At 55.2% G+C, this 27,839-nt stretch overlaps 9 protein-coding genes across 9 annotated transcripts; 3 read left to right on the forward strand and 6 right to left on the reverse strand.

The window, feature by feature from the left end:
• Positions 1-4,278: 4,278 nt before the first annotated feature.
• On the reverse strand, positions 4,279-5,374 carry J7T54_007064 (Mitochondrial amidoxime-reducing component-like protein; the record flags this gene model as incomplete). The annotated part of the gene is made up of 2 exons (XM_051510390.1): positions 4,279-5,301; positions 5,360-5,374. The coding sequence occupies 2 exons, from the start codon at positions 5,372-5,374 to the stop codon at positions 4,279-4,281; spliced, it is 1,038 nt and encodes a 345-aa protein (XP_051366278.1).
• Positions 5,375-8,379: 3,005 nt separating this feature from the next.
• Positions 8,380-9,718, forward strand: J7T54_007065 (uncharacterized protein; the record flags this gene model as incomplete). Its single annotated transcript, XM_051510401.1, has 2 exons — positions 8,380-8,497; positions 8,835-9,718. 2 exons carry the CDS (start codon positions 8,380-8,382, stop codon positions 9,716-9,718), a joined length of 1,002 nt encoding a protein of 333 aa, XP_051366279.1.
• Positions 9,719-11,384: 1,666 nt separating this feature from the next.
• J7T54_007066 (uncharacterized protein) lies at positions 11,385-13,066 on the reverse strand (the record flags this gene model as incomplete). Its single annotated transcript, XM_051510412.1, has 3 exons — positions 11,385-12,077; positions 12,668-12,824; positions 12,909-13,066. 3 exons carry the CDS (start codon positions 13,064-13,066, stop codon positions 11,385-11,387), a joined length of 1,008 nt encoding a protein of 335 aa, XP_051366280.1.
• A 1,146-nt stretch (positions 13,067-14,212) lies between these two features.
• Positions 14,213-15,421, forward strand: J7T54_007067 (Survival factor-like protein; the record flags this gene model as incomplete). The annotated part of the gene is made up of 2 exons (XM_051510423.1): positions 14,213-14,472; positions 14,524-15,421. 2 exons carry the CDS (start codon positions 14,213-14,215, stop codon positions 15,419-15,421), a joined length of 1,158 nt encoding a protein of 385 aa, XP_051366281.1.
• A 725-nt stretch (positions 15,422-16,146) lies between these two features.
• J7T54_007068 (uncharacterized protein) lies at positions 16,147-17,262 on the reverse strand (the record flags this gene model as incomplete). The annotated part of the gene is made up of 4 exons (XM_051510434.1): positions 16,147-16,207; positions 16,394-16,562; positions 16,614-16,759; positions 16,823-17,262. The coding sequence occupies 4 exons, from the start codon at positions 17,260-17,262 to the stop codon at positions 16,147-16,149; spliced, it is 816 nt and encodes a 271-aa protein (XP_051366282.1).
• Positions 17,263-17,906: 644 nt separating this feature from the next.
• On the reverse strand, positions 17,907-20,607 carry J7T54_007069 (uncharacterized protein; the record flags this gene model as incomplete). Its single annotated transcript, XM_051510445.1, has 3 exons — positions 17,907-20,283; positions 20,331-20,530; positions 20,584-20,607. The coding sequence occupies 3 exons, from the start codon at positions 20,605-20,607 to the stop codon at positions 17,907-17,909; spliced, it is 2,601 nt and encodes an 866-aa protein (XP_051366283.1).
• Positions 20,608-20,985: 378 nt separating this feature from the next.
• On the reverse strand, positions 20,986-22,722 carry J7T54_007070 (GTP-binding; the record flags this gene model as incomplete). Its single annotated transcript, XM_051510456.1, has 1 exon — positions 20,986-22,722. The coding sequence occupies one exon, from the start codon at positions 22,720-22,722 to the stop codon at positions 20,986-20,988; it is 1,737 nt and encodes a 578-aa protein (XP_051366284.1).
• Positions 22,723-24,331: 1,609 nt separating this feature from the next.
• On the forward strand, positions 24,332-25,085 carry J7T54_007071 (uncharacterized protein; the record flags this gene model as incomplete). Its single annotated transcript, XM_051510468.1, has 2 exons — positions 24,332-24,459; positions 24,527-25,085. 2 exons carry the CDS (start codon positions 24,332-24,334, stop codon positions 25,083-25,085), a joined length of 687 nt encoding a protein of 228 aa, XP_051366285.1.
• A 646-nt stretch (positions 25,086-25,731) lies between these two features.
• Positions 25,732-27,201, reverse strand: J7T54_007072 (Chromosome segregation ATPase; the record flags this gene model as incomplete). The annotated part of the gene is made up of 2 exons (XM_051510479.1): positions 25,732-25,854; positions 25,909-27,201. 2 exons carry the CDS (start codon positions 27,199-27,201, stop codon positions 25,732-25,734), a joined length of 1,416 nt encoding a protein of 471 aa, XP_051366286.1.
• Between the last annotated feature and the right edge of the window lie 638 nt (positions 27,202-27,839).

Consider the following 27,839-nt stretch of genomic DNA (forward strand, 5'->3'; position numbering starts at 1 on the left):
GGCACCTGCCAGCTAGCCTCTAGGCAGGCTGATCCTGAGTAGGATATGGGGTATGGGCATCGGGCCGCGCCACGGAATCCGCCAGTGAGTGACCTTCTTTCTGGCATTCTTTTCACGGATACTACGTAGCTGCGTGGACTTCGCCTGGGTCTGTATCGACTCGCGAGCATCAGCAACATGCTAGCCTTGCAGTGGCAGTGGTACGTAGACGCGTTGCGTGCTCGACACCCTGGGGCCTGGACGTTTGTCCGTATCCGCGCGGTGAAGAGGTGCCGCGCACGCTGTTTGAACAATGATGATAAATCGTATACGGAGTACGTAGATCAGAAACTCAGAATGGTCGTTGACGGGGATGCTGCTCACCGGTCGATGCATCAGAGTGGATAATTATCAGTCAGTCCACAAGACCACCCATCCCTCTGCGACTTCTGAGTCCGGGCCACGCGTGCGCATTCTGCAGATGTGCCATTCCTCCTGGACACCTCGGAGGACTATCTCGCCGCTGAAGTGCCGGGAGGAAGGGACTAAGGAGACGTCGAAACAGATGGTATGGCAAAGTTAACTTCAAGCCTCATCCCGGGCTGGACAGGCGGCAGGCCCGCGGCAAGGGCACCTACCCAGGACCAAGGCACTCGGCACGCGTGTTTGTGCCCCTGCGCGATCGCGCCATGCATTGCGGCCGGTGAAAGGTCCAGTCCGAGCAAAAAGGGAAGAGCCCAACGTTGATATTGTTGGTGATCGCATGAGCGGTGAAGCATCCGGAGTCCAGGTGTGTCTCGAATGCACAATTGAGGGAAAGAGCGGACTGGAAGTGGAAGAAGAAGCTACGTACTTCCCCAAAATACGTCAAAGCAAGGGTCCGACAAAGCTAATTAAATCGCTACTCGGTCCCGTTGTAGCCTAACGCAACGCGGAACCGGCAAGGGTACAGTGAGCCGGACCCGACGATCCAATCACAAAAGCCGCGTCGCTTGAAGAAAGTTGAAGCTACTGTTTCAACTTTGAACCAAACGCAAAGTACGTTGCTAAGGTACAGATAGTTAGTTATAGTACGGAATCCCGCTGGCGGAGGCCGCGGAGCTTGCTGACATTGCCGCTTTTGTTGTTGCGTTGCCGGGTCCATGCTGCAAAGCTAGGCTTTCTCCCAGTCCCGAGCTCCCGGCCCTTGAACAATGGCGCGAGTACGACGCGCGACAGACGTCGGGTGGACCCACGCCGATGGCACCAAGATTGATGGCACTTGCTTTTGACGTTCGGGTTGACGGACTGGCCTCTAGTGTGAGACTTGCATGGTCTCCCACGCTTTCTTTCCTCTTTGGGTCATCACCTATCGACCTCTGCTTGGGGGCCTCTAAGCAAACATGGACACTGCCCATCAGCATGATAAAGCGCAAATGGGCGCAATGGAGGCCGTCACGGAATGGATGATGCTGAAGGACCGGGATGGCGGCAAGCAGCCTTGCCCTGGCCATTTTTAAGGTTTGACCTTGCAACAATAGTACCAGATACGTCCTAGTAGTCCCCGAGGCAAGGTACCCGATGTCACTACTCTGCCAGGGAATCCCCCGTGCGCACATAAGCCGGGCTTCCGCTCACTTTGCGTCAGCTTCCATCGTGAGTCCCTCACCTCGCACAATCCGCGCCCTTGTCGTTTGCCCGCCGTTCCGTCACCCATGGTTGCATTCGCGGATCCCACGTTTACCTGTCCGTGTACGGAGTAGTACACGGGTGGACGGTGAAAGGGCGTCGGTTTGCTCCCTCTCCACAGGCCTCAACAACATCTCATGGGCAGTCAGGCAATCCGGCTTTTGGTCCACGACTCAAGCAAGCTTCCTCTTGCCTGGCAGGCTACCTGCTCCTGTGAAGCGTCCAAGTACAGACGTTTGTGACAACTTGCAACACATATATTGGGCGACCCCGGGACCCGTTCCCTCAACATCCCTGGCAAGCCGCGTCGGACCAGGGCCGAAGCATCTTTATCAGATCTCAGTTTGGCACATGTAAGCTCGGTTTTGATACTTGGAAAGCGATCCTCCATCTTTCCCTTTGCCGTCATCATCCGCCCCGTATCCATACTGTTTCCAACCCGGACCTGGCCCTGGCTGGACCCTCTCGCCGTCGCTCAATGCGGATCGTTTTTGTTTAAATTCCGTGGCCGATTCGTCATCTGTGAGTTCGCGCTCATCTTCTCCGTGTTTCCTTTGCTTCTGCTCACCTGTCGCACTACGGAGGAAGACTCCGTTCTTATTCATGGGGGCATGTCTCTACCATAAAAGCTTTGTGTCTTCCGGCCTACATTGGCTGACCTCAACTGTTCGCTTGTTCACATTACCTTTGCCTCACCATCTTCCTCGTCTTCCCCCTGGACCTACAACAAGATCCCGTCTGAATTCCCCACGGAACGGGAATGGTATCTGCACATACCAACAAAGCAGCCACCCACTCCTAGCGCGAGCACAGTAGTCCTGAGCTCTGCCCGTCAGTTAGCCCTATCGCATTGCATCGAACTGGTTTATACCCAAGCCTCTCTCTCCCCTCCTTCAGGACAAACGGCAGACACACATGCCTGCATGACACAAGGCTGACGATAGGCCAGAATCGCATCGGGTTGCATCCAGCCCAGCCCCCCCTTGATCAATCACGATCATATCCCGGCAACACCCGCAGCAAGTATCAGACGCCCTGCAGCCGCCACCAGCCGAAGCAACGCGAACACCTGTCGGTCACCATGTCGGTCGCCTGCGCGCACTCGTTCCAGATGATCAAGTCGGAGACGACGCTGGTACAATGGCTGTGCCATTTCTGCCGCTCTGGTCCCCATTGGGCCATCTTTGAGTGTTCCTACTGCAAGCTACAGTTGTGTCGCGCATGCACGAAATCGGCATGAGAGCCCTTTTGGTCTGATCTTTCGGTCATAATCTCGGGAACGTGGAGCTGCTGCACTGTTCTCAAACAGCATGTGATGGCGACGGGCAAGGCGCAACCAAAACAAAAAGGGAGAGCGACGCTGTCCGGATGGTAGACTCTCATGCGCAGGGCTCGGGTGTTTGCCCAGACCCATTGTCCCGGTACGCGACTGGAGGCACAGGTTACAAACTGACGACAGCTTGCGCACAGTGGCAAGCGAGCGAGTTGTTGGGTTGACAGATTCTGAAATTGACGAGTCCGCCGGCGGCCGCGACCCTCTTTCTACTTCCTGTCAAGGCTGCAGTTCCCACGTGGAGACTCATGCGCTTCGCGACCCATGCAATTTTAACATCCCTGGTCTGCATCAGCCCTGGCCCTCGATTCCTGTTTCTGGATCCCGGATGATGGATCGGGTGGAGGGTGAAGGGTGGAGGGCGAATCAAGAGCAGCACAGTCTTCAATCTGATGTTGAGGATTGTTCAGGCGGTAGTTCTCGGTGAAGGACACGGTGATAGTTGCGTCAAATTCTCAGACAGAGTGACGAACACTTCACCCTGAAGACGTCCTGATGAATTGCATAGACTCTGTCACTCAATATTCCCTTCTGCCTCACCGGGAACGGTTCGCCCGAGGGCTTTGACTGATGATGTCGACCACGCGCATCTTGCTCCATTCAACAAATCCGATTGAATTGGCGCCAAGTCAGGCTCGAACATTTCTACGTACCATACTGACCCGGTCAGCCATTTCGTAGTCTGGAAGGGTACGCCGCTGTGCTTCTACTTTACTTTCCAAACGTTTTGTGACCACGGCCTCACTCGCAACCAACGCATCCCTGGCTGTTGAAATCACATCCGCAATCCATTGCTGCGGTTCTCGAACACGACAACCTCCAACTAGGTACGCCAGTGAGCGTCAGGGCACATTGCTCGATGTTGGCAACACCATCATCCCCTTTACCACGTAACACCAAGATCGTGCAAGTCGCGCTGTAGTGCGCCCACACCCCGATCCAAGCCCCCCCCCCTGTCTATCCGACGCAGCGACGGGAGGCGAGGATGACCGGCAAAACGGTGACACATGGGAGATGTGCGACGTTGCTCGTGTGGCGCTCCTGATTGCTTGATACCGGAAGAGAACGTATATACCACTGGGCCACTAGCCTTTGGGGAGGGGCATCATGCCCAAGAAGAGCGGTCCTCCTGTCATTGGCAGTCTGTAGCCACTTGTGCTTTCGTATGATCAAGAAGCCTGAGAGGGACCGCGTGCAACCTACGACGGTGCCTCGTAACGTAACTTTGTTTCCCTTTGCCGCATCCGCGTAATCAACACGCTGTCCCCCGAGTCTTACACACACCACCGTCGCGTGCTCTAAACACGTTGCTCGTAGAAGCGGGCCGCCGCAGGATCTTTCATCGGCCAATCCCACACAGGTCTCTGCTCGCTCCTCTTTGTGACACCGACCTCATCACCCAGGGAGATGCTGCTTGAGTGCACGCCATCGGTCAGAAACGCATACCGCCCAAAAACAGGCGAGTACTTGTGCCCCTCATCCACGCGACGATCAGCCATGAGCTTCTTGAGAACGGTCCCCGACTCGCCTGCGGCAGGGCGGCCTGTGTCATAGTCCACGTTGACAGACGTGCAGCGTCCGCAGAGCTTGGACAGCGTGAACCCAGCGCCGCCGTTCAGACTGAGCTCCGACCAGTAGTCCTCGTCCCACTGCGTCTCCCCGTCGACGACAATGTTGGGCCGGAACTTGACCATGTCCACCTCGCCAGACTCTAGGCGCGTCCTGACGTTCCGGAGGGATGCTTCGGTGGCGATGAGGTACGGCGCGCAGTCAGTAAAGGTGAGCCAGTCTTCTCCTTCTTTTTCTTCTTCTCGATTGGACCCGGTGACATAGCTCGTGACCGACGACAGCCATCCCTTCTGCGGCTTAGCGGCTTTGGGCGAAAAGGTGCCCAGGATGGGCCGTTTCTGGTCGCCAATGTAGAGCAGCACCGTGTCGAAGCCGAAGCAGGCGGTGAACCACTCATCGTACTTGGATCCCATCTTGTACGCGCGCACCATGCTCATGTGCACATTCACATCCTCCATGTCCAGACCCGCCGTGTCAGGCGTCAGCGGGATCGCCAGCGTCTCGTCGTGCAGCGGACTGCGGGGGACGATGGGCGTCTCTGGCGCATGGTAGCGGACGCGGATCGTCCCGTCGACAATCTCCTGTCCAAAGAGGGCGCACTCGGGATGTCCTGCGAGCTGGAGCTTGTCGAGCGAGCCGTCTTCCTTGCGGCGGCAGAGCACAAACGTGCGGTCATGGGCTATGCCCTGCGGGGTGAGGGTTGCTGATGTGAGTGGGATGGCACGGAGTCCCTTGACGGGGTAGACCCAGAGCTTTTGGTGGTGGTTGGTCAGCGTGGAAAGAAGAGAGAGTGATCGTCTGTCAACGTACTGCTGTGACTTTCATGGTGAGGGGTTGTGATGGGAGTGAAGCTGCTTCACAGGTGATGAAGCGCTGTGATGAAGCGCTTTCGGATTGCCAAGTCTGGGCTGGATCGGAGAACAATGTGGGTGTGGAGTTTGGACAGAGGAAGAACTGAGGTTCATCTCGCCATGGTCGTTAACGCTGACCACCAGTTCAATGTCGTGACTCGTATGCCCGCGAGGAGGCCGGGCATTGACACCCGGCGACCGACGTCACATGTTGGAGGTGCAGGAACCAGGATGCGCCTTGGGCTCGATTGACAAGCGAGCTGGCTTACCCGGCGCTATACTCCGTACACTGTAGGATAACTCGGAGTTTGGCCTGCCAGGCGCACATGTAGGGTAGGCTGGCTCAAAACATCCCCCAAATCTGTATCTGCCAACCCTAGGCCATCTAGTAACGACTCAGTGACTTGGTTCAGTGTAAACGCATTCTCATCAGTTGCGATCTGAACTGAAAGCACTAAAGAGTTCATCAAGCTCAAGCGCATGTTTCGGAAAGTCGGGCCCTTTATCGGTCTTGAGTAGGTGGTGATTGAGGGGTGTCGGTTCTTTTCGCAACTCAACTCATTGCAACGAACAAGCATCAGTGCAGTATAAGGCGGTTGTCATTTTGCCATACCAATATTGCCATGGTTGATGGTGTTCGCATTGACATGCTCATAGCATACTGAGAACGATTGGCCGATGGATAATCTTTCGAATCAGTTGTATGGCCACGATATTCACCTTCACGTCACTCGCTCATTAACCACGAGACCAGAAACACCATGACTCGCTTTCTAGGCTCGCCTTCACGCCAGCCAGCAAACGGTGCTTGTTGCCGTTGGGGAAGTCTGCGCTAGTGTGGCTTGCGGTCACTTGAGGTCCCCACGCCTTGGCTTACTACACGTAGCAGTAGGTCCCCCCAATTGGGGATGTGGGACAAGTGACCATTCGCTGCATCTCGAGTCTGAACGTCATGTCGACTTTGTCATAATGCTTGGGCGAGGGGGTCCCAGAAGACGCAGGCGCTGGTAGGGTTGTGAGGCATCACTCTGTTGTGCCACGGCTCGATGTCGCGTGAGCCGTCAGACTTGGAAGGATTGCGAGTCGGATGCAGCAGAGCTGATCATCTTCCTCCAGTTAAATGAATGCCCGTTGCTATCAAGAGCGGCGTCGACGACATCATTGATAACCAGCCAAGACATTGAATCATGGCGAGAATTGACGAGATTGCGATAATGGCGTAGCATTTCTCCATGTGGCAGGCCAGTGACCCCGCGGCATAGGCAGCCCATTCCCAATAGCGCCAAGGGGGCAATGTTTTCCTCGGCATCACAATGTTACGCTTCTGCAGTTTTGCAAGATACTTTGGATGCTGATGAACTCTGATGCGATCTGAGACGAGGCGCTATCGCGTGTTTGAGAATTGCGGCAGCGTCCGCTTGGACATGGTAGGCGACTTCGCTTCCTTCTCAGTTTGGACAGCTGGGGGAGTTTGACGCCAATAATCTCTGAGGGGGTCGCGAGCCGCCGTTTCAGAGACGTGACAGTCATACAAGCACTGCAACCTGCAGGTGACATGGAGGACTGGAGCGGCTCAGACTTCCAATCATTCTGATTCTCACCAACCGAACTGTTATCGGTTGAGCATTCACAATGCACGCCCGAGGCGCAGTGAGAAGCGGCTGGCCATTGCGTGCATGTGTCGAGAGCCTGTTCTTTGTGCAGCCGGATGGGGAGAGCCCAGACATTTGTGTTGTTGGTCGAACGTGGAGTTCAAACGGTGGATGGCGCTTGACTCTTGTTCCACATTCAATAGTGCCAGACTCCAGTGTCCGCCCGGCGGGAGTCCCTGAACCAGACCAGAGACATGAAGAGGGTCTAGAGTCTGGCTTGAGGGGAAGAAACGCCCCTGGCCGCGTCGCGAGTCGTCGTAAACTTGTACGCAGGTGCCCCTTCAACAGACTCCTTACATTGCCGATCCCACCTCCCGTCGTTCGTCATGTACCAGGCTCGGTTGCAATGATGCAAAGTCCTTGCGCGATCTTGTTAGCTAGCACTCACTATCTAGGGATGGCCAATACGTAGGCAGCCAAGCGAAAAGTAGGTGAAGAATTTTAATTGCACTGGAATAATAAGCGCGTGACGCGATGCAAGTGCTCGGATTCGCGGCTACCAGCACACAACCTCGAAGCCTCAAGCTAATAGTCGTTATCGTGATGGTGATGGGGTCCGGAATGCTGGGTCCTTGGCTACCATTGGCGGCGAATGACACACACATGCTGCATCTCGCCAAGAAGACAAGGTCAGTTCTGGTGGTGGCGGCCGGCTTGCAGTTGGTCACCCATCACGAGAGCGTCTCAAGACCACGGCTGGGTATCTCTACCTTCATCACTGTCCAATGGTATGCACGCCACTCGTGACCAGAAGAGCATATTAAGAGATTGCAAAGTCTTCGTCTCCGGCCTCGTTGTGGCAGGCGCTGTTTCTTCTCCTTGTTTGCCAGTCTTAAACTTGTTGCGTTGACCAACAAAACCTGTTGGCTGCAACAGCAAACGAGCACGTTACTATTTTAACATCCATCGTTGCTGTGCGCCTGTCTGTCTCAAGCGGCTCCGCAGCTTTGCACTGGCCCCCGAAGGCTGCATCGAGCCCCGGCGATCACTGGAGCTGAAGCGTCTCAGGTTTCGCGTTGGGTTTGTTGGCTCGAGGACGAACGACTTGGAGGCAGATCCCGCCATTGGCACGACTTGCAGGGGAAAAAAAAGCCTTCTTGTCCTCCACTTGGGATCCTTTCTCCTCCCTCCCCCCCGTTGTGCTCAACCTCTTTTACTTTCCTCTGAAAGTACATTGCACGACTTGCTCGTCTTCGATTCTCTTTGCATAATACCTTATACCTTCTTCGCTTTTGTGTGGTGTCGCTGGTCGACCACACTATCCCACCTTCAGCCTAATAGAGCAACCTACCACCCACACGGAGAACAATTGGATAACTTGCCTGTCATGGACTTCGACGCGCACAACCTCCATGTCGGTGTTCGCGAGCTGGATCTCAGCGCCTGCCATGTCAACACCTTTTCTGACACCATCAACGCCGTACCAGGGTTGAAGACCAGTACAGGTGAGTTGGGCTGACTCCGTTCATGTTTCTAAAACATCCTTTCTCCCTCCAAAGCATGTGGTCGGCTTGGCAGAGCTATCGCGAGAAATTGGCCTACGGAAATCTTGTCCATTTCGTCATTTCGTCCTCGCACACGCAGTTCAAGCCAGGGGACATGATCCATCACTGTCCATCATGCTCCTCCCTTGGTGGACCCTTGCTGCCTGCCTTGGCTGCTGCTGCTGCCCCTCCAAAAAAAAAAGCCCCGCCAACGCTGAACTACCGACATGCACATCCCTTCCCCATCACGACGTCCAGCGTCGTCACCTCACAGACATGGCTAACAAATCACCGCCAGCCTTCTTCACCTTCTTGCGCGCCAACCTTGTCCTGTCCCCCTCGGCAATGTCCTCATGCGCCAACACGCCCATCCTCGACGCTGCTGTCCCGATGCAACCCAGTCTGAGCTTCCAACCCACGTCTCCCTCACCTTTGGCCGTCAACCCACCCCTGACGCCTGATGATGATATCCCGCCATTGTCTCTGGAACCGCTCGACACAGCCGTGGAAAAGGCGGAGGGGTTGAAGCTCGTGGCCGACAGCGTGGCGCAGATGCAGCAGCACGCCGCAAAGAACGCCATCAAACACCCTCTGTCGCTGGCTGGAATGAGCCTCACGGCAGCTGTAGCATACCAGATCACCGGAAAGGATGTTGGCTTGGGTTTGGTCTTATCTTGTGGCATCATCATGTCCTACTTCATGGCTGTGAGGTGGATGTCGTCCCGCTACGTAACGCAGGCCGAGAATTTGCGGTATGACTGGCTTCGCAACCCTGAAACAAGCGCAGAGGACATTGTCTTTGGGGCAAAGTGCGAAGATACGCTTGTCGGGGCGCTGGTCTTGCGTCTACAGCCCTGCTACACCTTCCCCTCCAACAATGGCCGACGCAAAAAGTCCGGCTCTGTGACGTTGAAGGGTGGACGTGGTATCATCCGCGCCTGGACAACGGATCTCAAATACCGCGGCACAGGAGTGGGCAAAGACCTGCTTTTCGAGGCCGTGCGCTTCACAAAGGAGAAGTGCGGACGGGATGCTGAAGTTGGCTTCGCCCAGGAGCACGCCAACAGCCTCATGGTCATGCCGCGTGTGTTTAATGGAGGGTTCAGGAAGGATGAGGTGCGGGCAGCAAGGGCACTGGAAGAGGCGCTCGCGGAATGGGATATTTGCAAGAGGAAAAGATGATTAATTTGTGAGGAAAGAAGAAGGCTAGATGGAGGACAGAATGTGCACATGTGTGCCTGGAGAATTTCCTAGAGATACCCCCTAGCGAGTCTTGATAAGTTATGACAATTTTTAACGACATTGCCGCAAATCCACAGTGACGAAGAGCAAATTTATGAAACAAACAGATCCTCAATTGGCCAACCTCTGTCCCTGTGTCTCCTCCTGAGGAAATGCAAGTCACAAAACGTCGTTCATTCGCAATGATACAAAACCAGGTCGTCAAATGCTCAACAAGGCAAGCGCTAACAAATCATTTCGCACATAGGCCAGCAGCATCGCCAGCGCTAGTTCCCATCGTCAAGTGAAGCGCGTGGCTCCGACCTTGGTAGACTTGTTGGTCTCGGGGTCGAAGCCATAAATTGGTCGACCGCGTCGTTTGACGGCGTAAATCACCTAGCGTAGCCATCTCTTAGTACACTGCGCTGGTATTGAATCGCGAGGCGAACTTACATCTGTAACGGTGACAGTTTGTCTTTTCGCGTGATCGACGTATGTAACACAGTCTCTTAGGACCTATAACCTTTAGTCCACGTTGCTAGACACGAGGGCCTGCCTGGAGGGTCAACACGTACATCCTCAAGGTAGACTTTAAGGGCTTTCCGAACTTCTTCATAGATCATGCCAGAAATCCTTTTTACTCCCCCCCTGCGGGCCATGCGACTAGGAATAAATTAGTTAAAAGTTCTCGACTGCGCGCTGAGCTGACGAGACGCACCGGATGGCAGGTTTAGCTGGAATAATGAATGAGCGGGCGTAATGAACAAGGCCAAAGTTATCAATGAGCACGTACTGATACCCTTTATCGAATCTTTGAGAATCCTACTGCGAGAAACAGTCAATATGCGAGTACAGCAAGCTTAAACGAAGGCACATACCGATGACGCTTTGGTAGGGCTACACCCCGACCCTGAATGGTCTTGCCCCCAACGGCATGACGAGCGCTTCCTGGGCCACCACGTCCAACTTCAGAAGGCAGCGTGCGAGCCATACTGCTCGTGTGGGCCGATCAGAGCGTACGACGTCCTCCGGAGGAATGCGGATCCACGTTTACCCAACTCGTCGTAAGGTAGAGAGGCGTGGGCGAGCGATTCAGAACTTGTAGCGTCGAGCGAATTCAATCAGTAGTAAGTAGCGTATGAGAAAGTCGGGACTACGTGCAGGGGGGTTTGTTTGCATTGAGGTTCTGAGATGGCGGTCACAAGAGGTGAGGGAGAATGTGATAGCCCAAGTGAAGTGAAGGAACAACATAGCAGATGACTCAGGCATCGCAAAGTAAGTTTTGCTCTCACAATTGCAAAAGTGATCCAAAACAAGTCCAATCAATGATTAAGGCGGATGTTTCTATATATAGACCTACGAAAGTGCACTATGCAAGACCACAGCCAACTCGCGCTGTGACTGCGGGTAGCTTACCATCTGACCACAAGGGGTCGATGCAGACATCACCAGGAGTGGAAGCGCAAAAACGCATGCGATTTTGTGGAACTCATTCCTCCCATGGGGTTCAAGCTGCCCTTGCGGGATTCATGGCCAGGCCAATTCATGCTGTATTACTTTTCCTATTACCACCAGTTGGTCTCTTCCTCAATGACAAGGTATATCGGTCAGCGACACTCCAAGTGCCCTATGCATCGGTGTCAACCATCATGGTCGGCTCGGGGGCCTGGCCAGTCTCTTCCTCTGCGGGCAGCGACACCGTGACCTCTTCTGTACTAGACTCGTTGCCCCTCGCAGGGCTGGCGGTTCGCACTTTTTTGGACGGTCGCTCAGACTCGTCATGCTGGCTTTCAAGGGCATGCTCAGCGTCTCGAGCGGTCTTCGTTGCCGTAGCAGCCTTCAGCTCCAGTTCCAGCTCGTCCAACCGTCTCTTCAGGCTGTTCTCCCGCCGGTGTGTCTCTTCCAACTGGGCGAGCAGTTGCGCTTCGCTTCCTCGGCTCTCTTCCAGTTGCGTCCGTAGTCCCGTCTGCTCCGAGTCTGCTACCTCATGACCCCTACGTGCGGCAGCTTCCTGTTGCTCCAGTTGACTTAATCGCCCCCTGAAGAGTTCATTGATGAGTTCGAGCTCGCGTACACGGGTTTTGAGGCTGGAGTTGGCTGCGATGAGCTGCTCGTGCGTCTGTGGCGTGTCGCCGTTCATGGGCGATCCAGACCCGTCGCCAGTTTGCGCAAAGTTTGAGGAGTAAGGATCGTCCATCATGAACGATGGCAGGGGATTGTTATACATGGACGGCGTGTCGGTTCGAGAAATGGGGGATCCATTGGGGCCATCTCCGTGGAGATTCGCAGATCGCGGAGCAGCGTTACTTTGATGCGTCGCCTAAGTAGCGTTAGCAATGTGGTCCCCCAAGTTTGTTGCATTGGCGCAAGTCGCGCAAGATATCACGCACCTTTTTCTTGCCGTGCGCATCGCTACGCGTGCCCTTAAGTCGATTGCGACTCTTGATAACATCCGTTTTTAAGGATATCGGCCTCGGCCGACCATGTAGCTTCAGGAACAGCCCGCAAGCATTGCAGAGTACATTGCCGTACTCGTCGCGACGCCATAACGGGGTCGTAGATGTACTACAATTCTGACATGTAGGCTGTGACGATACGTTAGGAGCCATCTTCTCTCAAGTTGCGCAAGCATGCGGCGGACTGCGGCGCAACTGGCGCGCATGAACTGATAAATACTATCGGAGCACTGATAAGACAGGCCGACGTGGGGATGTCAAGGCCGGATCGCAGTGGCGGGCCTTGATAAGGTGGTGGAGTGGGATGCGTCAGAGTGATTGGGAAGGTGGGCTGGCGTGCGATAATGCACGTGATGCAAACCATCGAGCAATTGATAAGAACTTTCATGGCGATACTTCCGGCCAGATGCGGGTAAAGATCTGATCCCTGCGATAAGAAAGGAGATGAACTTACGAGGCCACTGCTCCCGCCGCCTGCCGTCGCTGCGGGTGTTGCGCCATTGTAGGACACTGGGTGCTGAGGCGGAGGCGGAGGCGGTGGTGCGTGTTGCGCTTGCGGTGCTTGTTGCTGATGCTGCGCGTCGGGCTGGTTATTCGAGGTATGTATCGAGCTGCTGATGAATGTCAGTAATTTGCGGTCTCGCGAGTGTCCTAGGCGCATCGCATCGCATAGGGCGGGTGGGTTCTAGACCTACCCGTGATCTTGTGCTGGGTCATCACTCCCGTTGGCATCGGGAAGGCCACCGGTCATTCCGAGCAACTGCGAGACAGCATCGGCGGCAGCTGATGACGAATTGCGTCGCAGCTTGGAGTCGATCTGTTGCGGTTGCAATTCGGGCGCGACGTCTTCCATGTCGGCGACGAAGCGATGCGACGAGGCGCGTCCGTGAATTTGACGATTGGGTTATCGATAACAGACGATTAGAATGACAAAGGAGTCGCGGCAAGGCGCGTCGAACCAAGTTCTCGCAGGCAGATCGTGTTGCAGTAGAGTTGAATAGTGCGCAGAGGAGGCACTGTCGTGTTGCTGGTTGCCGTGATCAATTGAATTGGTTGAGAAGTTTGCGGATGGTAGGAGGGAAAAGATTTGTTTTGAGGGCAACTTGCACTGCGTAGAAGACCTTAAGATTGGCGCGCTGTTTCCGGGGCCGACTGGGCTGGCCGTCAGTACCTCACGCAACTCCAAAGGCTTTTCCCACTTACCGATAAACTGCCCGAGAAATATGTAGGCTGCTCTATGATCTGTGATGACCGTAGGGTCATTATTTTCCACATTCATTCTTGAGAGCTATTTGGTTGCACTTGCATCATGTCCAAGTACGGACGTGGCTGAAGGCTGACATAAGCCACACTTGAGCCACAATATGCCTCGGAACAACAAGAGCGACTGGTTATAATACACAGTCGCGATGAAAGAGAGAGAGAAAAAACTATACTGTAGAAAATCTCATCAAGTCTTACAGCTGATTCTCATCAAGAAGATACCAGTCACCTTTGACGGCGCGGCTATTTGTAATTTTTTTTAGAACTGGATTCTTGCTAACCTTGTCAGCTCTGTAAGAACAGCCCCACACATGAGCGCTGCATCACGACCCATGGTAAGCCTCTAAAGAAGTCGCCCATGAAGATTTTTGTACTTGCGTACTAATTTATTGTTCTGATTAGCAGCTCGAAGCAGGATTAGAGCTCGAGGCTTGAATACCTACGTGCCCTGCAGTCTGGACGACGAATCCCGGATAGTTCCCGCCTTCCGTCGCTCCCATGTGCCTAAGGTACGCGCCCCACCACCAGCCACATAGCGGCGTCATTCTGACCGGCAGGCACGATTCGCAGCCCCTCCATAGCGGCGGTGAAGTGCCCTACAGGCCAAGCTTGAGTCCGTTTCCCACTTGGACTTTGCAACATTGTATACCAAACTGATCGCTGGATTAGACGCGCCTACATCCGACTACAGACCTACCATCCAACAATATGTTCAACTGGGCAAAGCAACAGTAGGATGCCGTCGCCACTACAACTGGTCACGAAGGCTAACAAGCAAAGGCTGGCCAATGTGGCCGGCACCGCAGAACCCATCTACGGACCATCTGCCGTCCGCCCTGTCGGCGATGAGGTTGACAGAAGTACTTACACCGAACTCACGCGCGATGATCTCAAGTGGCAGGTCTTGGAAACGACCAACGTCGAGACCGAGACCTTTTACTTCGTTGCCGAAAGTGGCCAAATGGGCATGGCCCAGGTCATCTACAGCAACGTCATGTGCGAATCCCAGAACAATATACTACAGTCATAGCTAACCGAAACCAAAAGGGGCGTTCGTGTGACAGCCCAGTTCAACTGCAAGGTCTTCTCAAAAGACCCTACCAAGGAGCATCTGTGGTGCTCGACACCCCTCAACAACATCGAATTCAGCGAGGACAAGGCGTCCTTCTTCGCCGAGAACTGTGCCCTCGAATTTTCGGCCGACGGTAACTCTTACACAATCAAGAGCGCCAACGACGAACGTGCGATTGTCAACCTCAAGGTCACCAAGGCGTCTCCGGGCTTCCAAGGCGGCAAGACTGGCCAAACCTTGTTCGGCACCGATCTCCAGAACCCATGGGGCACCATGCGTCATGCATTCTGGCCTCGCTGCACTGCCGAGGGTACCATCACCACCAAAGAAGGCCCTATTGATTTCAAGGGTCAAGCCATGTACTCGTATGCCATACAGGGTATGAAGCCTCACCATGCTGCCGCCAAGTGGAACTTTGTCAATTTCCAGGGACCCAAGTACTCGGCCATCATGATGGAGTTTACGACGCCCGAGTCATATGGAAACACGACAGTCAATGTTGGTGGCATTGTCAAGGATGGCGAGATCATCGCCGCGGGCTGCCTGAACAAGGCTACTCACACCGCCGTGAAAGAAGACACGGACAACGACTGGCCCGAGCCTAAAGGTGTGCGGTTCACGTGGAACGGAAAGAACAAGGAAGGCAAGGCCGTCGAAGGTGTGATTGAGGGCCCTATCGGAGACCGTACAGACCGTGTTGATGTCATGGCCGAGGTCCCTGGGTTCGTCAAGACCATCGTCGCTAGCGCCGCTGGTACCAAGCCCTACATCTACCAATACACGCCAAAGATGACGCTCAAGCTCAAGATCGGGGACGAGACGATTGAGGAAGAGGGCCAGGTCTTTATGGAAGCCACTTTCATCGTGCAATAGGAAGCGCTGATGAAACAAGCGCAGAGGAAAGTAAGCACTTCGAATTCGGGTATGAACTAATCAGGGTAGACGTTGGAGACGGCTCTCACTCGCTACGACCTATAATACTTTAATGAATTTTTTTTGCTCTGAGATGAGACATGTGGCTGGGGCCTCGTCGTGATGTTGACTTTAGGGGCGCGCGACGCGAAGCATTCCAGCGCGAGCAGACACGCGTACTTGAGGCGAGGAACCCCAAGCTCCTGCAACGAGTTGTCCTTTCCATTTCAAGAATTATTGCCACGCACAGTTCTCACACAATGACTTTAATAGCAGCCTACGAAGTTTACACACCAATGGAGTCCTCGCCTCTCAACCCACATGCCTGCGCACGCCGTCGGAAAGCCATACCCCAGCGCGGGCGTACATCACTTAGTCCATGCGAGAAGCTTTTGCGCCGCAAGGCAGCAGAAGCGTGGAAATCAGAGATTATATATCGTCAAGTGTGCCAGTACGAGCAGGTCACTGTTGACGCGCTCAAGGCCGCACGCGTGGTTGTTACCCCTTGATGACCGCATCCCGAGACGGACAGGTGGACATGGCTGGCTAACGCGGCATAAGGTTCCAGGACATCGAGTTTCGCATTCTCCTCAACTGGCGAGCGGCACAGAGACGGCAGGATCAGAATGTCATACCTGGCGATCCGGTGAAGCGGGAACCCCGTCCATTGCCGTGTACGCCCTTGCCTACGTGAGGCTCCTCTGGCCGGTGCGGCTGTTTAGGTCGCTGCATTTCTGGAGGAAGATGCTGCCAGAGAAGGTCAATATTGCCAAAAGCTCGTGGTGGTAGAATGAGAGAAATTTGTGTGATTACATTGTCGTGGATACATGAAGGCGAAGCAGGGGAAGAAACATGAACCTATGTACTCGTACATGAATAAACGCCAGCGTCCCGTCTATGCCTGATGGTGGTACACGGTATCAGCCAACTCACTGATCCTTGTTCTTGTCTTCTTTCACCTCCTCTATCCGCGTTGCTGCTTGAGCTTTTGATTCTTCTTCGTCTTTCTTCCTAATGTCCGTCTCGACTTGCCATATGGCGCGCTCGAGCTCAACGGTCAGGGCTGGTATGCCTAGTGTCTCCGTGAACTGCTTGACCTGGTCTTGCCGTAGAAGCATGGTCTCTCTCTTTGCGTCATATAGATGAGACGAACCGCTGTACAGTGTATCCAATGCGCTGGAGGGCGCGGTCTGCAGGAGCTGCTTGTCGATGAGCCACTTGACGTGCTTCCCCCCCAATATTGCTCTCCAATGCGACCAGGCGCGATACACCAGGTAAAAGAAGGGCAAATTGGGTATCCTGACCCATGGTTAGCTGCGAACATGGAAAGCTTCGCCATCTTCTTTTTGATGCTGGACTCACACTGGTAATATGCCGATGGGTATTGTCAACGGCATGCCGACGATGCAGTACAACAGCCTTTTCCTGTGCAGCCCATCCCTCTCTGTCGCCAACGTTTGGATCACGCCCTGCACTTTGTGCACGGGCAATGCGCTTGCAGGGAAAACGAGCTGGATCTTCTCCTGGCCGCGAATCTCCTCCGCTTGTCGCCTCGCCGACAATGGCGGGACGCTCTTCAAGCCCCATTCTTCATACGGTATCCGTCGCAGGGCCTGGTTGCCGTAGTCAACCACCTTGCGCTGCCAGCCAGAGTCTTTCTGTTCCCAAGCCGCCCATGTCTTGGCTGCGTAGTTGACAGCCTTGTCGAGGTACGACTTTTGGGCTGTTGAGGTATTGATGTTGAGTCGTTGGGCGTAGAGCAGCGTCCGCCGCGTCGATATGGGGAGGAGATAGAGACGCATCTCGTCAATTGAGACAGCGCAGAGCTGCACAATCTCGCGCCGCGCCGTAGCTCAGCAGGAGAGCAGGTAGGTAGGTAGTACCTTGGGGAGGCTGTCGTGGCGTCGACCAAGCTGCTCATGCAAGAGACGTCGGGAAGTGGGCGCAGCAGGTGTCTTAAAGGCTCGTCGCGTCGTCGCGTCCGGTGGCAAGAAAAGATTGCGCGCGAGGCAGACTTGAAGTCTAGACCGGAAGCTGGGCGTTCTAGGATGAAAATTAGGTACTAGCAGATAGTCGACGGCGTAGAATCGATGCGTAGACGTCAACAATTATCGAGAACTTTGGCTGGACCCGGTTTTCCTCAATGCAATGCTGATCCACGTCCAAACAGTGACGCACATGGTCTCATGGCGCGCGCCGATGCACTTGGGATTTTACGCAAGTGCGGGTCATCTTTGTCAAGGAAGTCAGCGATGCCCATGGGTTTCCTTTGATACTGCCTGGTATTCGAATCGTTTGGCGTCTTTCTTGGATAGCTTACGTTGGCCAATTCGTACCTGTATGAATACCTGGTATGTCCTGTCGCCACGGATGTTGAAACGAACATTGTGTTCATCATCCAAAGTCATGCTATTTCATGTGATGGCTCTACAATTGTAAAAAATCTTCATGAGGCCTCTTCAACAGGCTCCGGTGCCACAGGAGTCTCATCTGGCGCAGGTAGATCTTCCTTAGCAACTTGCTCCTCCACCGTTTGTGCCTCCTCTGGTTTGACCGCAGCATCATTTTCAACCTCAGCTTTCACCTCAGCTTTCACCTCAACCATCGCGTCTTCCTCCTCCTTCTTCTGCTCCCCATTCTGCGCTGCCGCCTTCTTCTCCTGCTGTTGCTTGAGAGTCGTGTTGATCAGTGGCGAGGTATCGTTGAACACGCGCAGCAACATGGCCGCTCTGTCTTCTTTGGGAAGCATCAGGTTGAGGCTCTTGATGCTCTTCCACAAGGGCAGTGCCATCCTTTCTGTGAAATCGGGATCGCTGCCGTCTGGTTCGACACGCAAGACGGCACAGCCCATCCCAATATCGCGCACACGCTCACCGATCTCGTCAAAGTCCTTCCAGCCGTCGTTGGTGAGGCTAGGGAACATCTCAATCAAAAGGCGACGGAGTGTTTCCTTATTCTGCAGGTGGACCACACGAGGTTCGCCGACGTAACCCTGCAGGATGGGAATGCCCTCGTTCTGTATCCGCCAGCGGCACACGTCAGCGGACGGTGCATCCTGCTTCATGTACATCCTTACGCCACCGTGAACGAACTTGATACCACGCCCCTCATTCTCAGTCAAAATGTCCCGCATAAGAGCAGTGGTGTAGTAGATAGCCTTCGCAGGCTCGCCCATCTCATTGCGAACCATGTAGCGGTCGTCGGGGAAACGGGTCGAAAGATGGTAAAATTCCTTGATGTTTTGAATGACTGGGTGGGTAGCCTCGAGATATTTGAAAGGCTCTTCGATTGGCCCCTTGCGAGGCCTCTCGGGCTGCGCAGCTGGTGTCGCGGCTGCTGACGAGTCTGCCTCCGTCTTGACTTTCTTGGAAGGCTGTTCTTGCTCTTCGGTGTCCAAGAGTCTCTTATTACTTGTGCCTTCAGCGTCGTCCATGACTTCGTCTTTAGTCTTCACCTCGACCTTGATTTCGTCGGCAGCAGCCTCCACCTTGGGCCCATCAGCAGCAGCAGCAGCAGCAAGGGCCTTGGACTCCTCCGTTGCTGTCGGCTCGCTTTGCTTCTTGCTGGACTCTTGACCTGCAGCCTCTGGCTTGACGACAGTGGACGGTTCATTCTCGTTACGGGCCTTGAACTCGTTCTTCTTCTGCAAGACAGTAATGAAGAAACCACCGGTATCCTGCATATGAGGGTACACACGCATACAGCGCTCCAGATGTAGCCCAAAGCCAAGTGTGCCCTCGGCGGGCGGGAACATGGTCTCGACAACGCGGCCGGGTACCACGCCACCGTTCATTTCGTTCGCGTGTTTGATGACTTCCTCGTGCGAGTTCCAGATGCGGCTGTTCTTGTCAATGATCTTCCAGTCTCTGAAGCCCGGATAGCGCTTGAGGTTGGGCAGCTCCTGACTGCAATCGACAATCTCCACGTTCGCTTCGCCGCCACAACGGTCGATAGCGGCCGCAACCACAGCCTCGTTCTCAACAGGGTTCATGGAGCATGTTGAGTAGACGACCTTGCCGCCCGCCTTCAACAGCTGGAGCGCGCGAACCAGGATCCTGATCTGCGTGAGATGGAGACCGAGCGCGCTGCCTGGCTGCCAGTCCTTCCACAGGTTCACATTCTTTCGGAGGGTGCCGTCGCCGGAGCAAGGTACATCGGCCAGGATGCGGTCGAACTTGAGGTAATTGGCAGCCTTGGGGTTCTCGCGGTTCGGAATCTTGATCGAGGGGAACTGCGTGGCGTCGTGGTTCGTGACGAGTAAATTGGGCGATGACAGACGCTTCAACTGATGGACCAGCATGTGGCCGCGCTTGTAATCGGAGTCGTTGGCGATGAGAAGGCCGGTCGATCGGCCACAATCGGTTGGGTCGGCCTCAAGGTCGGCTTCGAGCTCCTCTTGCGTCTCTGCTCCCAAGTCCAGGCCGTCTTCCTGCGCGAACGATCGCAAAGTCTTGCGCACACGAGCCTCCTCGCCACGCATGATCATCTCTAGCAATTGCGCGGCCTTGCTACCGGGCGCGGCGCACATGTCGAGGACAACGTGGTTTGGCTGGACGTCCATGAGCATGGGAGGTATCATGCTGACAACCTCTTGCCTGCTGATGTTTCCAACGCTCGTCTCGGACACCAGGAACTTCTGGAAAGCGGCGAATGGAGGAAACTTGCGGATGACGTTCTTGGGAGTGGTCATCCACCAAGCGAGGTCGTTGGGGTACCACGGAACCGGCTTCGGTGGCTCGACGGGTCGACCGTCGTGGAACTCGATGCCCGTGATCTGGGGAATGTAGCGGGTTTCTAATAAGCGCTTCACAGCGAGCGCGTGGCTGGGCTGTGTCAGTACAGAAAAAGTCGCGGCCAGCGCTCAACGTACCCTTTTGATCCGCAGAAACGGAAGCTGTTGGGGAGCTCGCGCCTCAGCGCCTCCCAGAACTCGTTCTTCTCCTCTTCTGGGAGCTGGAGCAGCTCGTCGTAGAACTTTTGAAAGTTCTTGTGCTGCTTTTCGACGGCCGGATACTCCTTCCATGAATTGGTACGTTCGCCATTGTTACGGCCACCTCCGCGCTTGCCACCCTAGGACGAGTTAGTCAATTGACCGGGACATGCGACGATGCAGGGCCACTTACACGAGAGCCACCTCTTTTACCCATGATTGCGAGGTCGGCAATATGATGAATTGGATGCGGAAAGTGAAAATTTCCCAGAGAAAATGCGACGCTTGGAGGCGCGCGCGGGATGTTGGAGAAAAAAGGTGGGCTTGTCCGCAGTGTACCCATTGGCCTGTACACGCCCGATATGCGACAATTAAGGGTGAGCAACCAGTGCAGTACCCTGGAGTGAGAAGTTCAGTCCCTATTGTGTCCACTGCTGCCCCGCTACGATTGACACTACCAGGCCCCGCGACATGAAACCTCTATCGTTAGTGGAAGATATCTATCTATTAGACTAGTAGTGTTTGTTGCCTGATCGAATTTTAATGGTGATAATCTACTAGTAGTATACTATAATTGTACATCATTACGTCTTTCTCACTCATCCAATAATCCTACAGTCCAATGCGTGATACGGTCGACGCCCTGCTTGTTGATCGCACTGACAGGGATGGCCGTGCACTTCTTGGTCCAGGCGCCTTCAACACCACTAGGATGACCAACCTCCCCATTTGTGATCTTGTCCAGATATGTGCTCAGCTGGCGATAATTGTCCTTTGTTTCCGGCTTGTCGGCCTTGGTCGCGACCACGAACCAGGGCTTGCCGGCAATGTGCTTAGCTGCCGCAGGCGTATGGTTTGGCGAAGTGAGATCCGCGTTCAGTACATCGAGAGGCCGAGTGGACCCGTCCTCTGTCATGCTCCAGTCGATGTGGGATGATGTTTCACGGCTGCGATCCTCTTCCTCGCGCATCTGTGCATACAGACCGACCTCGCGCCATAAGGCATCCAATGCTGTCACTGCGTCGCCAGCAGACAAATCGATCACAAAGGCGAGCACGCCAGCGCGCTCAACGTGGCGTAAAAAGGCGATACCTAAGCCACGGTCCAGATGCGCGCCTTCAATCAGGCCGGGGATATCCGCGACGGTGAATCGGGTGCGAGGATCCGCGGCTGTACTGGCGCGGTCTCGCGACGGTATCGAAGGGCGCCCGGTATACTTGTCCAAGACCACCGTGCCAATGTTGGGTTGCAGAGTGGTGAAGGCCCAGTTGCCAACTCGGGTTCGGCTGTTTGTCAAAGCCCGCAGCAAAGTGCTTTTGCCAGCATTGGGGAGACCGACAAGTCCTACATCCGCGAGGAGCTTCAGCTCGAGCTCAATCTTCATCGTGACAGCCTCGTCACCCTTGGTAGCGAACATGGGTCGAGGATGTTGTCGTGAGTTGAAATGCGGGTTTCCAAGGCCACCGATGCCACCAGTCGCGAGCAAGACAGGGTGCTCAGTCGGTCTCGTCAGGTCTAGCTGGATGGGACCCGGCGGTTGGGATAGGTATTTGGTCCGCTTGGGCAGCTTGGGGAACTGTTCGTTGGCCATTTCGCTTTTCGACAAGCCAGGGTAAAGCAACCACTTATGGTTCCTCGGATCCTGGGGCGAGGCATCTTCATCTTCGTTCTCGTTTTCATCCTGTTTCTCCAGCAGATCTTGCATGATGGCGCGCTCGTATTCGTCCTCCTCTTCTTCGGCCGCCTTGGCAAGCTTCTTCCTCTGCTCTTCAGCCTCCCGCTGCTCCCTCTTGCGCTGCTTCTCCAAGCCCCTGAAGACCCGGTAGCTCATCTCCTCCTCAGCAAAAGGGTCGTGCCGTTCGATTTCGCGAACAATGGTTCCCACTGGTACCGTGATGATTACGTCTTCACCCTTTGTGCCACTTCTTGCGCTTCCTTGGCCGTGCCGTCCCCGACCAGCCCGGACGAAGCGCCTTCGTGCAATCTTGTGCAAAGACGTCTCGCCATGGGCAGCCTGAATGTAGATGTTTCCGCCTGCGCCTCCATCTCCGCCGTTTGGTGGACCATCGGGCATGAAAGCTTCCCTCAAAAAGGACACGCACCCATTGCCACCTCGGCCAGCATATAGCGTTAGCTCAGCTTTGTCGGCGAACTTGGGGTTGGCATAGTCGTCTGGCGCAGGGTTCAGGCGTGACTCTGGAAGATCATTGATGACTTGGGTTGTCGAGGAGCATCGGTAATGGGTGATGCGCGAAGAGACGCGCGCCAGGTACAGTGAAGGGTACAGGAAAGGGGCGAGAGTTGCTGTGCCCGGTGGGCAGCGAGGAAGCATGGCTGGCAATGTCCAGGCGAAGATGCAGAACCGGCGCATTGCTTTCGATGGAGCTCCAGACTTTCCTGAGCAAGCGGTTTTAGCTTATCGATAAGCACCACAGCGTCGCGATCCTCAGGTCCTAGTCCATCGACCCGATGAGCTTACCCTGGATGACTGGCAACATCATCCTTACCCCTGCTCTCCTTTACTGGGCTCACGTCGTCCTGTGTGATACCTGGGTCGCTTTCATGATCCCCAAGCATTGAGAGATTGGCGATACTGGGACCGGCAAACCATTGATATGCGGCCAGCCGATGAACAGCATTGTTGGGGTTCAGTGCCACCAGACGTCTCGACAACTATTTGATCTTGTGATGCGACCAGATCTGTGAGATGGTAGGTAGCATTCCCAGCCCAACCACTGTCGGACATAGGAAGTCGCCAATCAGGCGAGCAAAAAGCACTGCACGATGCACATGCAGACGTATGTCTGCAAGTGCAGCTGTTCAACAAGCGGGCCCCCTTTCTGACGCGGTAAAATGCGGTGAACCAAGCATACCAGCCCAAGCCCAAGGAACCCACCTTGCATGTCTCTGAAGCGACTGGAGCGACCGGCGCAATGCCATGCTCACCGACGTGGCGCCACAGGACTGAGCGTCCAACGCTGTAGCCGGTTATTGGAGGCTGGAACTTTGGAATAGTCCATTTTCCTCCCCGGTCTCATAGTCGTCCGACTAGACACAAACGCCCACAAACATCTAATTATAATCACCTTTTGAGAAAGAGTTTGAATGTTGACGGTTCCGCCCGACTGTTGTTTGCTGTCCGACATCTGTCTGTAAGCGGAGCCAAACGTCGGGCCACCCGCCTCCTCACTCGCCTTCGTCGACGCTCGCTGCCGGCTTCCACAAGAACAACACTCCTCGCGCCATTGGGTTCGATTACATACCCTCCATTGGGCTAGCTTGCATACAATTCGGTGGCCCGCATTCGAGCCACGACATCTAGGGTGTCCGCCTAGGTTCTCTCATTCGATCCTTCTCCACGCAGCTCGACGTGCTTTTCCCCACGCTACTCCCGCTTGAGAGATCTTCAACTCGGTTCCTAGAGCCTCCCTCCGTGTCTCTGCCTTTTGTCTCCTCGTAACGCGACCTCTGCTTAGGTGGGCTTGCAGGATACATACGTCCTACTCTACCTTGCCTGGCGACGGAGCTCCAGTCAGTCAGTCCTCCTGGAACCTCTATCGGCATACGATTGTTACCACTACGCACGTCGGGCCCCTCGTCCAATCTGCTATCGTCCGTCTGCCGGGACCATCCCTCCATTCTCAGCTCAGCTACCGCTCTCTGTACCTGCTCTAAAGTCAGTTGATCTTCGTCTTCCACTAGCCCCCGCCCCCCCTCCCTTCTCCAACGTCTTCCCGTCTTGAATCTTGGTCTTTTCCCCTTCCTTCTGGCCTGCTGCTGCTGTCCGACCACCCATGGCCCTTCACGCGGTCTCTGATGGTCGACGTTTTGGGACGACGTGGGCACCTTTCACTAGCATTTCTACTCATGATTCCACTCGTTCCCGAACTAAAGCTAAGATGTATCTGAAGAGGCAGAAATCTCGGCGGACCATCATCAAAATGGATCCTGACTGTGCAATATGCCGAGCACCAGCCGAAGCCGCCTGCGACTGTGAGGCCAAGGGCCTCGAGGTGGCTGTCAAGCAAGCCGAAGAGAAAGTTATGCTCTCCATCTACGAAGACATACGGTATGCACGTTTATTCCAGCGGCCATGAATCACCGTCCACTGACGTTTTCAGCATATGGGTGCGAAGGCGCGCTCAGGATCACATTCTGGAGCATTTCCGTCAACTCACAGAGCAGCGGAAGAAGCAGCACCAAGACAGGCTCGCTCAGGTTCATGAACAGGCTTTTGCACGTTATGGCGCGCCCCCTCACCCGCGGACTTTGCAAGACGCCGAGATGGAGCTGAAACATGGCATTGATGGGGATTGGCGGTCGAGCGTGCACCGATACCCCGAAGTGCTGGAGCATTTCTTCAATCTAGTGGAGCTTTCGCTGCCGGCGGACGATGATCCTGCCGTGCGGAACCCTCCAACATCATCCGGCGCGGTCGTACCACGGGGCAAACCGCCCTCTAACCGGAGGAACAACAGCTACAAGAACGACTTTCATCACGAGCCACCCTACATGCCCGGTGTCGACACCGGACTGGGCCTTTATGCGCCTCCGCGAACACCGCCTCCGGAGAGGCAGCAGCGCCGCGGCCACGGAGGACGAAAGGACCGCGGGATGCGGTACTCGCAACCCCCACCACCACAGCATGCACCGTACGCGCCCTACCAGCGGGATCATGCTCCCTACATGGGCTAGGAACTCATCTGCTTGTGGGAGTTTTGCCACGACGACGACACGATAACGGCATGACACGGAGCATCATCTATTACGACTGCATTGGGAGGCGAATCAGAATACATGGTCACGAGTGTTCATAGAAGGGGGGCGGACCTTGTTCTACGGAGGATTAATGCGAGATGTTCGACTAGCAAGACTGGCAAATCGGTGTACGGCGTTTCTTACCATGGGACCTACTATTTATACAAAAATGTCATTACATAGATGAGTTCATCAGAGGCTTGGGGCTGAGCATGTCCGCACTGGGCGCTTCTGGCTACTTAGCTCAGAACCTTTTACAATTGCATCAATCATCATCGAGCCAAGTGAAGCCAAATTGGAAGAAAGAGTTGTGTTCATGTTGATTCCCATCAATTGCGATCCGTGTAAGGGTAGTTATACCCATAAGAATAATGACCGCCATTCCTGGCCTCCATGTGAAACGATGATAGTGAAGTCCGGTTGTGTAGGACTCTGTCCGATAGCCCCACAATTTTATATATCCCTGCGCCCCGAAACGAACTATAAGTTGGAAAAGGCACGGTTCGGTGAGTTGCGTGATGTCGGTAATAATTGGGAGGAGTTCGAGCGGACTGGTGGTACGGTGGCTGTGACTGAAGTGTCTTTACGACTCCTGCTTATCCTCGAGAGAGGTCTCCTTGACGCCTTCGGTGGCCTCGTCAACGCCGTTACCATTAGCGTCGGCCTTTTCGAGCTCCTCAATCTTCTTCTTGGCCTTTTCAATGTTCTGCTTCCCCATTAGCGATCAGTTAGTTGGGTGGAGAATTGGGGGGCGACTGACCTTTTGCGTCTGAGTCTCCTGGTCCGCCTTCCACTGGTCCAGCTTGGCGCGGACCTTCTTGGTGACCTCGGGGACGTCGGCCTGGCTCATGGGCGGGTCAATGCCCATGAAAGCGCAGTCCTCGACGACCGAAGGGGGGCAGTTGAAGCTCTTGGCAGAGGCGCCGCCAGCACCACCCTTCTTACCCTTCTTGCCCTTCTTCGCGGTGGGGGCGAAGAGGTCCTCCTCACGATCCTCCTTGCGGAGGAGCTTGGTTCCGGCAGGGGCGTCCTCGACTTTGCGGGTGGCCTGGGCCGTCAGGCCAGACTCAGCCATCAAGGGGCCCTTCTCCACCTTGTGCTCGGGGTCGAGGAAGAGGAGCAGGCTGTTGGCGCGACGAATCTCCTCCATGTAGGCTGGGTCGCTGGCCTCGGCGAGGACGGTCTCGGCCTCGGCCTTCTTGCGGTCCTGGAGGTACTTCTCCTGCTCGGCCTTGCGCCTCTCGCGCGCCTTGTCCTTCTGCTCGCGGTCATAGGCGTTGAAGGCCTTGCGCTGGGTGTGGTAGTCGTCCTTGATCTTGCGGATCGCGGCCCAGGTCTCCTGCTGCTCGGCATGGAGCTTGGTGCGCTCGTCGCGCAGCGAGTTGATGCTCTTGTACGCCTCGTCCTGCTCGGCCTTGATGGCGTCCAGCTCGGCCTGGATGGCATTGTACTTTTCCGACATGGCCTTTTGCTCGGGGTCGTCCATCGAGTCCTTGATCTCCTTGATCTTGGCGCGGGTCTCATCGATCTGGCGCTGCGCGTCGTCAAACTGGCCAAAGTTCTTGCGCACCTTACGGAGGTTGGAAATGTCCGCCAGCGCCTTCTTCTCGTCGACCAGGCGCATGGTTCCGCTGTTCACCTGCTTCTCGAGCGATGCAATCTCGCGATCGACGTCCTCGACCGACTTGTACGACACCTTGCCCTTGGCATTCTTCTGCTCCTGGATGCGGCTGCGCAGCTGCTCGTCGAGCTTCTTGATCTGGTCCAGCTTGCTCGTGCGGGCTTTCTTACCGCCAGCCTGCTTGGTGCGGATCTCGTTGGCCTGGGCGATGAGCTCCTTGCGGCGCTTCTGCGTGGGAGTCTCGGCGTCCTTCTTGGGCATGGCAATGTCGATCTTGGCCTTGATGGCATTCAGACGATCCATGGCCGCCTTGTGAGCCTTTTCAGCCGCGACGAGGGACTTGTTGTAGGCATCCTCGTCGGGCTTGGTGGGACGCTGCTGCTGCGTGGTGTCGGCCGCAGGGGCAGCGACGGGAGCTTCAGTGTCGGCCATTGTGACGAGAAAACGGGGTGGATGGGGGGGAGGAGGAAACCAGAAAGAACGAGCCGGCGAGACAAGGCGAGCGACGACGAAGGGGGAGAGCGGAGCGAAGAAGACGATAGCGATGCTACGACACCAGCGCGTGGAAGAATAATTGGGGTGAGGTGGCAGAAAAGGACTGCCTGTGCTCCTAGGCCAACAAAAAGTATCGTGAAATGGTCTCGCCCCGTGTTCTCAACGTCCAAATTGGGGCTAAGACGGTCCGTGCGGCCGGGCTCCGTACTGCACCACTTTTGGTCCCAAGGGTCTAGCATGGCAGTCCTTCAGGGGGTTCTTTCTGGCCCTGAGTGGCCCTGAGTGGCCCTGAGTGAGATTCAACTTCCAGGCGGGCAGCGCCTGCCAGGCTGGCCAGGCACCAGATGTTCCTCAATTTCTAGCGGTCCAGTCTAGTGCGTGTCCAGGTCCGTCCAACTGATGTCGACTCGAGTCCTAGCAAAGGTGGGGCGGCCGATAGTGGGGCCGTGCAAGCGCAACTCCAAAGTGCCATTCTGCCAGTGAGAAACAGATCACGTGCTAGAGAACCCAGCCTTTCTCAGCAAGTCCCGTGCAAGGCGCCGAAAGCTTTTGGGCTACCCGGCGGGTCTGAACCA

This window comes from Emericellopsis cladophorae (assembly GCF_022114955.1).
Source record: "Emericellopsis cladophorae strain MUM 19.33 chromosome Unknown NODE_2_length_1295279_cov_118_880017, whole genome shotgun sequence".
NCBI lineage: Eukaryota > Fungi > Ascomycota > Sordariomycetes > Hypocreales > Bionectriaceae > Emericellopsis > Emericellopsis cladophorae.